This window comes from Oxyura jamaicensis, chromosome 14 (genome assembly GCF_011077185.1).
Source record: "Oxyura jamaicensis isolate SHBP4307 breed ruddy duck chromosome 14, BPBGC_Ojam_1.0, whole genome shotgun sequence".
NCBI lineage: Eukaryota > Metazoa > Chordata > Aves > Anseriformes > Anatidae > Oxyura > Oxyura jamaicensis.
The window spans coordinates 4,043,885-4,055,011 of record NC_048906.1 but is presented as its reverse complement, the minus strand read 5'-3'; the positions used below and the strand labels follow the sequence as shown (position 1 = coordinate 4,055,011).

At 48.5% G+C, this 11,127-nt stretch overlaps 1 protein-coding gene across 2 annotated transcripts in view; it reads left to right on the top strand.

The window, feature by feature from the left end:
- Positions 1–990: 990 nt before the first annotated feature.
- The window catches only part of FOXK1 (forkhead box K1), a 46,562-nt gene continuing 36,425 nt past the window's right edge, over positions 991–11,127 (top strand). Inside the window, exon 1 of one of the 2 annotated variants that reach the window (XM_035340093.1) lies at positions 991–1,575. In XM_035340093.1, coding sequence (XP_035195984.1) covers positions 1,136–1,575 — 440 coding nt within the window. In that variant the 5' untranslated portion in view covers positions 991–1,135. The remainder of the gene's footprint in view (positions 1,576–11,127) is intronic. The other variant, XM_035340094.1, reaches the window with a different exon arrangement.

Here is an 11,127-nt window from a genome sequence, read left to right as displayed (position 1 = left end):
TGGTTTGCCTATGCAGAAAAGTTTTACCTTTTCAATCTCAATATCCTAACCAGTAGAGTATGCATGATCCAGAGATGTGGTGTTGCAAAGAACATGACCTTTATTAAGTAGGTAATATAAATAACTTGGGGAAAAATAGAAAATAAAAGGTAATTTTAATTAGTAGTGTAATGAAAGCTTAAACAAACCCCATACACACACACTCCCTTACACTGAAGAACTGTGTGTGTATAAAGCCTAGTTTTTAAACTCCCACCTCAGTGTACCAGGGATGTTTCCCCCTTGGCAGACAGTCCAGGGGATCACGATTGTGTTGGAATTAAATCCCCGTGTAGCTGTATAATGGTTAGGGGTGATGCCGGGCAGTCTCACCAGGTGTAAGCCAGCCTGAAGTGTGGCAGCCCTCTGGGGGCCCAGGGCCATGCGAGGCAGGGAAGGCCAGGGGGGTCCCCCCCTACACGGGACCTCTGTAGGAAACCGGGGGCCCCAAAATGGACATGGGCAGCCCCTCTGGGTGCTGCTTCAATGCACGGAGCCCACTGTTGGCGTTTTTTCCTTGTCATCCTCTCCAGGGGGAAGAAATAGGGGGATGAGAGCGGATGGGGGGTAACCTGAAGGAGGTCTGAGCTACCTGACGGGGGATCTGAGCCCCCTGGGAGGTGTCTGAGCCACCTGAAGCAGGGGGGGCTGAGCCCCTTTAGGAGTGTCTGGGCCACCTTGGAGGGGACTGAGCCACCTGAGGGGGGATTGAACCCCCTTGGGGGTGACAGAGCCACCTGAGGGGGGGGGTCTGCGGCCCCGCACCCTCCGCCCCCCGGGCCCTAAAGCGGGCCCCGGGCCACCTGCCCCGAATAACGGCGCTTCGGGGCCCTCTCCCCGAGAGGCACCAACCGAGGCCCGGCAGCGATCGCGCCGGGGCCCTGCAGGCGGCGCTGCGAGCCCCCTCCCGGCCTCCACAAAGCGCTGTGGTGCCGGGGCCCGGCCCGGCCGGCGGGGCTGGCGGGGAGGCTGGGGAAGGCAGGCAGCGGGGCTCGGCTCGGCTCGGCTCCCGCTCCGCCCCGCTTCCCCTCCTCCCGTCCGCCCCGCCGGCTCCGCCCCGGAGGCCGGCACGCTGGCTCGCTCCGTGCCTGGGAACATGGCCGAAGTCGGGGAGGACAGCAGCGGGGCGCGGGCTCTGCTGGCGCTGCGCTCGGCGCCCTGCAGCCCCGCCGCGGCGCCCCCTCCCGGGCCGCCGCCGCCCCCGGCCGGGCCGCCCGCTGCTGCCGCTGCTGCCTCCGCCGCCTCCTCCTCCTCCTCCTCCGCCACCACCACCTCCTCCTCCGGGCCGGTGCTGGCTCGGCTGCAGGGCCGCGAGTTCGAGTTCCTCATGCGGCAGCCGGCCGTCACCATAGGCCGCAACTCGTCGCAGGGCTCGGTGGACGTCAACATGGGGCACTCCAGCTTCATCTCCCGGCGGCACCTGCAGCTCAGCTTCCAGGAGCCGCACTTCTACCTGCGCTGCCTCGGCAAGAACGGCGTCTTCGTGGACGGAGCCTTCCAGCGCCGCGGCGGCCCGGCCCTGCTGCTCCCGCCGCAGTGAGTGGGGCTGGGCCGGGGGCGGCGCCCCCCCGCGGTCCCCTCCGGGAAGCCCGAAGGGTCGGGGAGAAAGGGGGAGAGGGAGAGGGGTCGGCCTCTGCGGGGTGAGCCCCCTTGGGAGGGTCCTGAGGGGGTCCCCGCCCACGTGGAGGAGGTGAGGGAGGGTGGGCAGGGGGCTCTGCCCCGCCTGGGGTCTGCTGGGGAAGGGGGGTTGGGGTGGTGATGAGAGGGGCGGCCTCTGTCCGAGGTGGGGGTCTCGCTGCCCGCTGAGGGGCTGCTGCTGAAGGAGGTGGTCTTGAGGCTGTCTGCAGCTTGCAGGGGGTGTGAGGGGGTGGTGAGGGACCCCTCGTGTCAATAAAGCTTCGAAGGGTGAGGGGCACGCTACGGGTGTCCTCACCCACCTGATGGGGGACACGAGGTGGCGGTGAGGGATGTCCACCCACCGAAGAGCCAGGTGACAGGGCAGCAGGTCTGCAAAGGGTGTCCTCGCCTTCCTGGGCATCTGCAAGCATGAAGGGGGACGTGCATCAGGGTCACTCGGAGGGAACCATGTCTGGGGATGAAGCATGACCCCGTTGTCGTAGGGTGCCTCTCCCCCCCATGGTGGTTCTGCCTGTCACCAGGCTCACGTTCGACCGCTGGCCTTTCAGGGTCTCCCAGAAGGTAAACTGGGAGGCTCTCACCAGTGGGCTGAAACTTGCTACGCTCAGGGTTTGTCTTCCCTGGAAAAAGTTCTAGTGGAAAAAGTTGGAAAACCGCTTCGCCTAAGTGCTTATTTTAGGGTTGGCAAGTTGTGTGTTGTTCTCCGTGTCTCTACGGGGCAACAGCAAAACAGGGAGTGGTGTCCCGTCCCACAGGGCTGGTGGCCAGGGGTGGTGCTGCCCACCGGGACCCCTGGAGAGCAGCTACCTCGGGTACCTTTGCTTTGGTTACAACGGAGAGAAGGCTGCAGGAGTGGTTTTGGTGCTAGCGGGGAGGTTGTTGTTGTCTGCGTTCTGTTTCAGATAAGCTTTCTTGTTTGGGGAAAGCACAGAAAGAAGGATGAGGTCGACGCCGATCTATTTCTTCCCCTGAAAACACTGTTTACGGTTGCTGAGCACTGTCCAACTACTGCAGCGCTTCACCCCGGAGGTGGCAGCGTGGCGGCGGTGGGTGATGTAATTCCTGCGTGCATCTCTTCAGGCCCCGCTGGGCAGGCTGTGTCTGCTGTGATCCCCGAGCAAACCCCCCCTTAAAGGCGGGGAGCGATATTTCTGTGCCTTTTGTTGCTTGTATAAAGCATCTGTTTTCAGCTGCCAGCGTTTGGCTTTGGTACCGCTCACCTCCAGCGCAAGGGTCCCGGAGTTATCCCTCTCTCGCCAGCCTGTTGCTCAGGGGAGGGTTTTTTAATTACTCATTTCCTCTGCAGGCTGCTTCATTTTGTACTTAGTAATTTAGTTATAACTCCCTAGCTGCTCGCTCTCCAAGGCGTTTTGGTTTGTAACGTGTTTCATTTTCTAAAAGAGATGTCCTTTAGTGTCTGTTTAATTAATCTTGCTTTGTAAAACAAGACCACCCAAAGCCCAGGGCAGTTCTGTTGTTTTGTTCCCTCTGGTCCAGGGTTTATTTGTGCAAGCTCTCTTCTCCCTGTCGTTCTGTTTCTTCATTTGGTTAATCATAAGCATTGTGCTCGAAAACTCTCTCAGGCAGCAAATTGGTTGCTTATTCCCCCCGCTTCCATTTGCTCACGACTTCTGGTGTGGGAATGGCAATTTTCCTTCTTCATCAGTTCAAAGGGAGGAGTTCAACGTGCAGTTAGGAACACTGCTCAGTAAGCCATCCTCTTTGCTTGGTCACTGTTTGAGCTACATAAATAAACTCCATGCCCCTCCCTTTCTGAGTTCTGGAGTAGGAAAATGTTTTGCATCAATCTAAAGGAATTTGCCCCCTTGCTTCTAGCAGGTAAACAACTCCTTTTCTTTTCCTGGCTGGGCAAGGGTTTGTAATCAAGACCAGGGAAAAAAAAAAATCCTATCAAATCTTGTAATACACAGCTTCTATTGAGGCTTAAACCTATTCTCCTGTCCAGTGCTATCCCGGTGTTTGAAAAATCAGACAACTCCCTCCCAGTCACACCCTCGCTCCCCCCACGAACACACACCCACCACATAAGCAAAACAAAGCATTGGTCGCTGCCATTTCTTTTCTGCAGTCCGTATGCTTGTTGCTAGCCAACTAATGTTGTCAAAGATAGGAGGAATAAAAATAAGGATGGGTCTCAGTACACAGACTTTACAATTCAAACTACACTTTTTTTGTGAGTATCGTTTTCTGGTAACATTACAGTCCTGTTTGGTGCAGCCACGTATCTCCATCTGCCCGTAGAATGTACAGTTTATATTAAATTTTAGAAATTAATGGCTGCTCAACTCAGTGACTTAGATGGGAGCCCCTTGTGATACGGGGAATGCTTGCTGTTGAACTTTGAAGAAATGCTTGTTTGAATAGCTGTCCCCTTTTTTTTTTCACCTTCTAGTAAAGGATAGCAAAAATACACAAAGTCCAATTTCTTCTCTGAGTACAGCCATTGCTTTGATATTACAAGCAAAGGAGATGATTGTGGATCACGAGATCATGAATGGAAGCAGAGGATTCCACGGAAAAAATGTCTTTCAGATGTAATTCATACTATACAAAATAAATCCTGGACTCGCAAATTCTGTTTCTTTCCATTTCACTCACTCTGCATAAACATTTCTGTGCTGTCAGCCCTCTGGTGAGTCTAGAAGTAATTATTCCTGAAATTTACAGAAGATTTTGCAGGGAGGAGTGGGGAAGGGAAGAAAGAGGAAGAGTTCTGAGATGTTTCTTTCTGAAGACTCTCCGTACCTCCTAAAACAATAGACCCGTTCGAAATCAAGGGCCTTGGAAAAGTTTCGTATCACTTCCTCCATCCCCGCGCTGTGTACGTGTAATAATCTGTGAGCAGCATTTCACTGCCGGGCAGGAGTGTCGTGTTGCACAGCTGTGTTGTTATGGAAGATTATATTTCGCAGATGTGATGACATAACCGTGAAGTGTAATTAAACAGTAACGACCAACAAGAAGGGCATTTCCTAGAGGTTAATGACAGATAGAAACAAAGCGGGTAGAAGAGTGGAGGGCCGGCAGTCCAGCCAAAGCCCCCTTCATCTATTTAATTAACATGAGTGTCGCACTACAGCAGGCATTACAAATAAATCAAGATGAAATCATGGAAGTACTTACACTGAGAATAAGTGCTTTAAATAAAAGTAAGGATCGCTAGAAACTCCTTTTAGCTATGCTAGTGGAGGCTGGAAATCTGTAGAGAAATGCTGGTGATTTTTATATTAAAAAAATCAAGACTATCAGTTAGGGTAAGCACTGGATTTTTAAACTATTGATACAAGCAAAAACTTGAGATAAAGCTGAAATCACTGGCTGGAGTAATTTTTCCTGCTGAGGACAATAATATTGTCAAAAATAGGAAGGGAAAAAATAAAGATAGGTGTTAGTGCACAGACTTTACAATTCAAACTGTACTTTTTTTCTGAATATTATTTAATGGTTACACCACAGTCCTGTTTGGTACAGCTTCAAATTTACCGTGTAATCATGTGTCTGCAGGATCAGGCTGACATTGGATTGTTTAATTTTTCTTTGCAATCTTCAGAAATGACTCAATTTTTAAAAGAAGTGACAGTAAGAAGTTAGAGACTTCCAATAACTAAAATAAGCGTCTTCCACCCCAAGAAGCGAAGGAACTGAAACAGAAGTTGAAAGTTTAAGCTTGCTAACCTGAATTTTAAGCAGCTATGGGTCAGGTTTTCAAATGCTCCGAAGTACAAAAGTCCTATTGACTAAAAACTGCAAATGTTGATCGAGCGTAGCCCGATAATAGCACTTGAGCTTTCTGAACTGGAAGCTCAATAGATTGGAAAATGGTGCTTGTCTGCGAGCGTTTCATGGGGTATTTGCTTATTGCTTTTGCGCCCGTTCTGTAGCTTTGCCATAGAGCTGTTAATGGAGCTGCAAGTTGGTGTTTTTCGGTGTAAGCTGATATTTTCAGCCTGAGATTTATAAGCGTAAAAAAGTTTTAAAACCTGAAGTTCTTGTAGCATTTAGGAAAGGGTGAATGGAGTATTTTTTTATTTTTATTTTTTAGTCGAAGAGTAAAATACAAGGGAAGTAAATATATGGATGTATAAAATTAAACCGTGGAGTTAAAAATAAAATCTATTATGCGGATGAGCCCCATTATAAATTGAAAACTTACTCTGCGTGCTCTTCGCATGCTGCTTTATTTATAATGGCATTTTGCTAGGCACTTAATAAACTTGACACAAATAAATAGCGCAGTGCTCCGAGCAGATATCGAGGTGCTGAGCCCACAAAATGCTGTGGGCAGCGGCGGTGTTGCTGCGGTTGGGGTCCAGGAACCAAAAACTGAGAGCTGGATCCAGCAGTCTTCCCATTCCCCCTCCTGAGGGAGACGGGGCAGGCTGTTAGCCAGGAACCCGAGGCTCCGGTTCAAGTAAAAATTGACCCGATCTCAAAAAATGGAGATGTGCACAGCGTGTCAGTGTTTTGATGACCTCACTAACCACTCGGCCTCCATTCTTGTGGTTAGGACGATGCCATCACGGTGGGTGCGAGTGTGGGTATCCTTACAGCTCGGAGGGAACTGCGAGCCCTGCGTTCGCGTGCCAAGGAAGTGCTTTGACCACATAACCACGGCTGCAGAACTGCTCGTTTCTGAAATGCTGCGTGTCTGTTGGCTCTGTTAACTCCTCATGCACTTTTAGTTCTTAAAGATTGCGTAATCTGCATTTACAACAGTATTTTTTCCTTTGTTCTAAATGCATCGTTTGCTTTGCTACAGCTAGTGGATGGTGGTTTTGCTCTTGCTAGAAATTCTTAAAAGGTTTGCTGTCTTGGTTCTTTATCTGACATTTCTCATGTGCTGATTTCAAAGACGGAACAGGTTTTTTTTGTTGCGCAGCAAGGCTGTGATAAAGGGCTGCTTTATTTTAATTACGGAATTAATGTCGAGTAATAATTCCTAGCTACGCGCCTCAATTTGTCGTGGGTTATATTAAATGTTTAAGGAAAGTTTCTCATTAAGTGAGACTGGTGCTCGATTTGTTGATTCAAAAATAGCAGTGCTGGAAGTCAGGCTGCGAATGTAAACTAATGCCATGCAAAACTCGGTGTCTGCTCTCTTGGGGATTCCTTTAAACCAAGCTGGGTTCAGTTTAGCTGATGTGTTGATGATGAAAAGATTAATCTAACCAGAACACGCCGCGCTTGTCCTGTGTGTTCTTGTGCAGATCTCAGCTGTAAAGGCTGAGGCTGTAACATGGATTGGAGTTGTGCTGGTGTAACTTCTGTGTTCGCAAACTCTCGATCCTGACATGAACGCTCGGCTGACTGGGGGATGCTTCCAGTTGCCGTCTGTGTACAGACGTCTAGGGGATGAATGAGTGTAAGGGGTTTTGTTCTTACAAACACTGGAATAAAAATCATGAGATCTTTAGTAATTCACATCTTAGTTATTTTGGTGCCAGTTGTGTGAGCATCCCCACTGCAGAGTTCCTGTTTTGACTTCAGGCAACAGATCAGAAGAACCTTTTTTTTTTTTTTTTTGTTTAATTTCAGAAAATGGGACACAGCCTTCCACCGACGAACTGGAAGTATAGATGGGGACCAGCCTGACATGGTTGTTTTCTTTGTAAGCAAGCTCCTAGTAACAGTGCTCCGATAGCCATTTGGCGTCCGAGCTGTTGTGTGCAACGCCAAATTCTCTTGCTCGGTGTTGCAGTTTCCTGGAGGAGTAGATGTGGCAACAGGATGTTGGTAAAGAACAGGAAACTACTTGAATTTACTACTCATGACATACAAATAAACTCTTATTGCTGGCCCACGTGTAGCACTTGGTGTCTGCCATCGACCCGACTTTCTGCAGCTTCTGGAGGCTGGAGCGGGGCGAGCTGCAGTGTGCCTTGGGGGAGCCGAGCTCTGGTGCTGGGGGAACAAGGACACAGGCTGCTTGGTGCTGGTAAGGGACTTGGTGCCTGTCTGCGATCTGACACTTACCTCCAGCTGGCTTCGCTCCATGCATCAGCCCCTGAAGGTTTTCCTAAGGCTGCAGACTTACGGCTGGGATATCTGCTTCTGGATTCCTGCTTACAGGGGGAGCAGCACCAAACAAACAAAAAAAGGAGGCTAAATACGCTTCCCAGAGTGGGTTAGGTGGTTAAAGTCTTTGTCATTTGACAATTTTATATGCCAGGGACAGGCGCTAAATGCTGTAAGAGCTTGTTCAGTGCTTTCTGGCCGGTTAGCTTGGGCAGCTTTTAAATGTTGGTTTAAAACATTTAAAATAGAAGTGGCTGGTGGGCCCTGATGTAGCAGCCCGAGAAATACGGGGAGCTGGAGGTGTGGGGAATTACAGGTTTGTTTAGTGGCCATGATCCAAAGGAATCGGTAAGGTGAAGAGGTTCGAGCAGTTCTTTTGTCTCCTGATTGCGTGGGCTATGACAAGACACCTTAACGTACTTCCAGATTATTTGTTTAATTGACTAATAGTGAGTACAAAGGATTTTATGGTCTTGATGCATTTGTTCACTTCAGTGGCTAGTTCCATATTAATCACTGAATAGCTTTTTTTTGAGTATAAGTTTCCCCACTCCAGTTGACTGCAGGCTGCCTGTAATTAGACGTAGCACTGATCTTAGGTAAATGAGTGAAAATTTCTTTGCAGCAGTATATTCTCTGTTCTCATGATACAGATGCAGTTCTACTAACGTCTGTTCACTCTTGTCCATAAATGTTTTTTTGCAAGTGATTTATGTCTTTAGCTCCTTCAGAACAGCTCAATAAAATGCATGTGTGCATTACTTTTGCACGGCACTTAATTTTTATGAAATACATATTTTATTGGGCATTTAAGGGTCTTAATGGCCTAATTAATACTCTGTATTCACTTCTGGCTTGTGTGTTTTGCTCTTCATTAGACTGCTGTGCCTTTTTTCTCATCTTTGTACATTTCTTATCATAAAAATTTCAAGCAGTCTTTGGAGAGCCCTCTGTCAGAAGCCTGTTCTTTGAATATTCAGCAACTCTCAGTAAGATGTGATTGATAGTCCCTTCCCTCCCTTACCCACTCTATTTTTAGTGATTCAAAAGGGAGTTTAATTTCTCGGGCTGTCATTTGTTGTGTGTGCGTGCGCGCTCCAATTTGTTTCGGTGTTTTTCTCCCGCCTCTCAGCGCAGCAGATAGGTAATTTTCCTGTTGTTTGATGACACCCTGACAGTTACCGAGAAATAACGCAGAGGGGAATTGGGAATTCCACCTCAGCTGAGGGAGCAGAGCTGAACAGTCTTTGGTTCTGTTAATACGTGCTGCGTGATTAGCAGAGGAGGATAAGTGGAAGGAAACTTAAGGCACGTTATTATCACTTAGCCTGTATCAAGAGCCGTCGAGCAGAAGAGCCTGCGTCTCTCCACGTGCACCTACAATGCACTCCATCTTCTGGGGCAGAAAGGGGACACAAAAACGTGTGGCATAAGCGGAGTGGTAGAGGCATCCCTCCCCTTCTCTGAAACGCGGTGTTACAGCTATGCCCCTTTTTTCTGCTTCATGCCACTTTAAAGAGAGCCTTGGGAAGTCTTCCCACACAAACTGTTTTAATCTTCTGTCTCCCTTAAGGCCACGGACGGAAGCCACCAGCATTTTGACTAAGCAAGACCAGACTCCCTGCAGAGCCAGTTTGTGCACTTGCTAAAGGATTTGTTCTTGAGCAACTGAAGGCCTTTCCTCTCTCCAGGGCACAAGAACTCTGGACTCTTTAAACACTCAAAATCCTGATGGTGTGGGAGGAGAAAAGAACCAGACAGAGAAAGCAAATTTTGTTTCCACCTGATGGGTAGGCCAGAAATGGTTTTGCTTTCCGTACTCAGCTTGAGCGCAGTCCAAACCAGCGAGGGCAGGCTCTTGGTGTCGGAGATGTGCCAACTGCTATTTACTTATTGATCTTTTTTTTTTTTTTTTTAATTGTTTCACGGCTTGCGTAAGGTGGTGTATCTTGGCTTGGCTGCCAGCCCATCATGTGTAAAGGGGTGTTGACTGTCAACAAGCCTGGCAATTGGGTGGCTTTGCCTCCTTCTGTCTTGGCCGTTTGGCTGTATAATTATTATCTCTGTTCTTCTACCACGTCTCCCTTAGACACTGGCTAATGAAACAAGCCGTAATGAAACTCTTTTGTGCCCTGGTAAGACCTGCGAAGGAAGTCAAAGGCTGGCACGTGCTTTGCTGCTGCTGCCTTTCTTTATGGAGTATTAAAGCAAGCGCTGATGTTTTCTTCAGGTGCAGGAGGTCTTAGGAGAATATTCCTGATGTGCACTGGTTCAGTACATGTGCTGCTAGCACAGTTATTTTTTTGTGAGTGTTTTGTGTAAACAAGGCGTCTGCAAACCGGCTGTTAGAAATCGGTGCAGTCACGTAGTTCAGACGTACACGTGGTCTGTTTACAGCCGAGTGGCCCAGATCAGCGCTCTGCTGCAAACTGAGCCTCAAATGAACTCGGGAGACAATTTTTTTGATGAATGGCGATACTAAATCTGAGGTCTCTGGGTGACATGTGGGTGCATCCTCTTTTCCACGTGATTCGGTTTCTTCTCGCTTTCATCTTGCTTTGTGCTTCACCAGAAAGTAAAGCAAGTGTGAGAATCGACCAAATAATCGATAGCAGAAAGAGGCTGTAGTCCTCTTCCTCAAAAAGCTGGTATTACAAGCTATGAAGTTCGTGTGAAGCTTCCAGGTCAGATACATGCACCAAAGTAAAACGTTTCCTTAGCCCTATATACTATAGGAAGCAGGGGGACGGAGGGGTGCAGCAAAGTATGCTGGTAATAGGACAAGTTAACTCTTTAAAATGTCCTGCTTTAAGGTAATGAAACCCTCGTGGGGGCAGCTTACCTATGTCCTGTCTTTTTGCGCAAGTCTGTCACTTTAGTAGATTAAATTATTTTCAAGGAAGAAACTCCTCAGTATGGCCCTATTTGCTGTCAGGATTTAAAATACTTGAACATTCTTGGGATTATTTTTTGCTGTTTGTCATCTTGGCCGTGTCCTGCTAGGTGGTCTTTCCCAAGCCAGTCTCCAGTATACCTTTTCCTTAAAACAAGCCACAGCAGGAGGAATTTTTTCTGCTTCTTCAGTAGGAAGGCTTTGTCGTACCAAGCTGTGCCTGGGATCCTCTTCTAACCTTCATTTCCAATGTCAGTATTTACAGAGGCTGCAGGTGGGTGTCACTTTGTAGACATATGTGTGAGGGATGCTCTCTGATGCCCCAAATGCTTATTTGGCTCCGAGTCCAAAAGATGCCAGCTTTTAAAACATCTAAATTACCCTCGGAGCAGCCTTTAAGGCTAATCCTGGCTTCCTCTACTGGGCATTGAATGGGTTGTGAAATGTCTTCGGAGGGAGAGGAACGGACTCGAGTGAACATTTTGCAAAGTCTGAGTCCATATGGATCGTTTTTTATAATG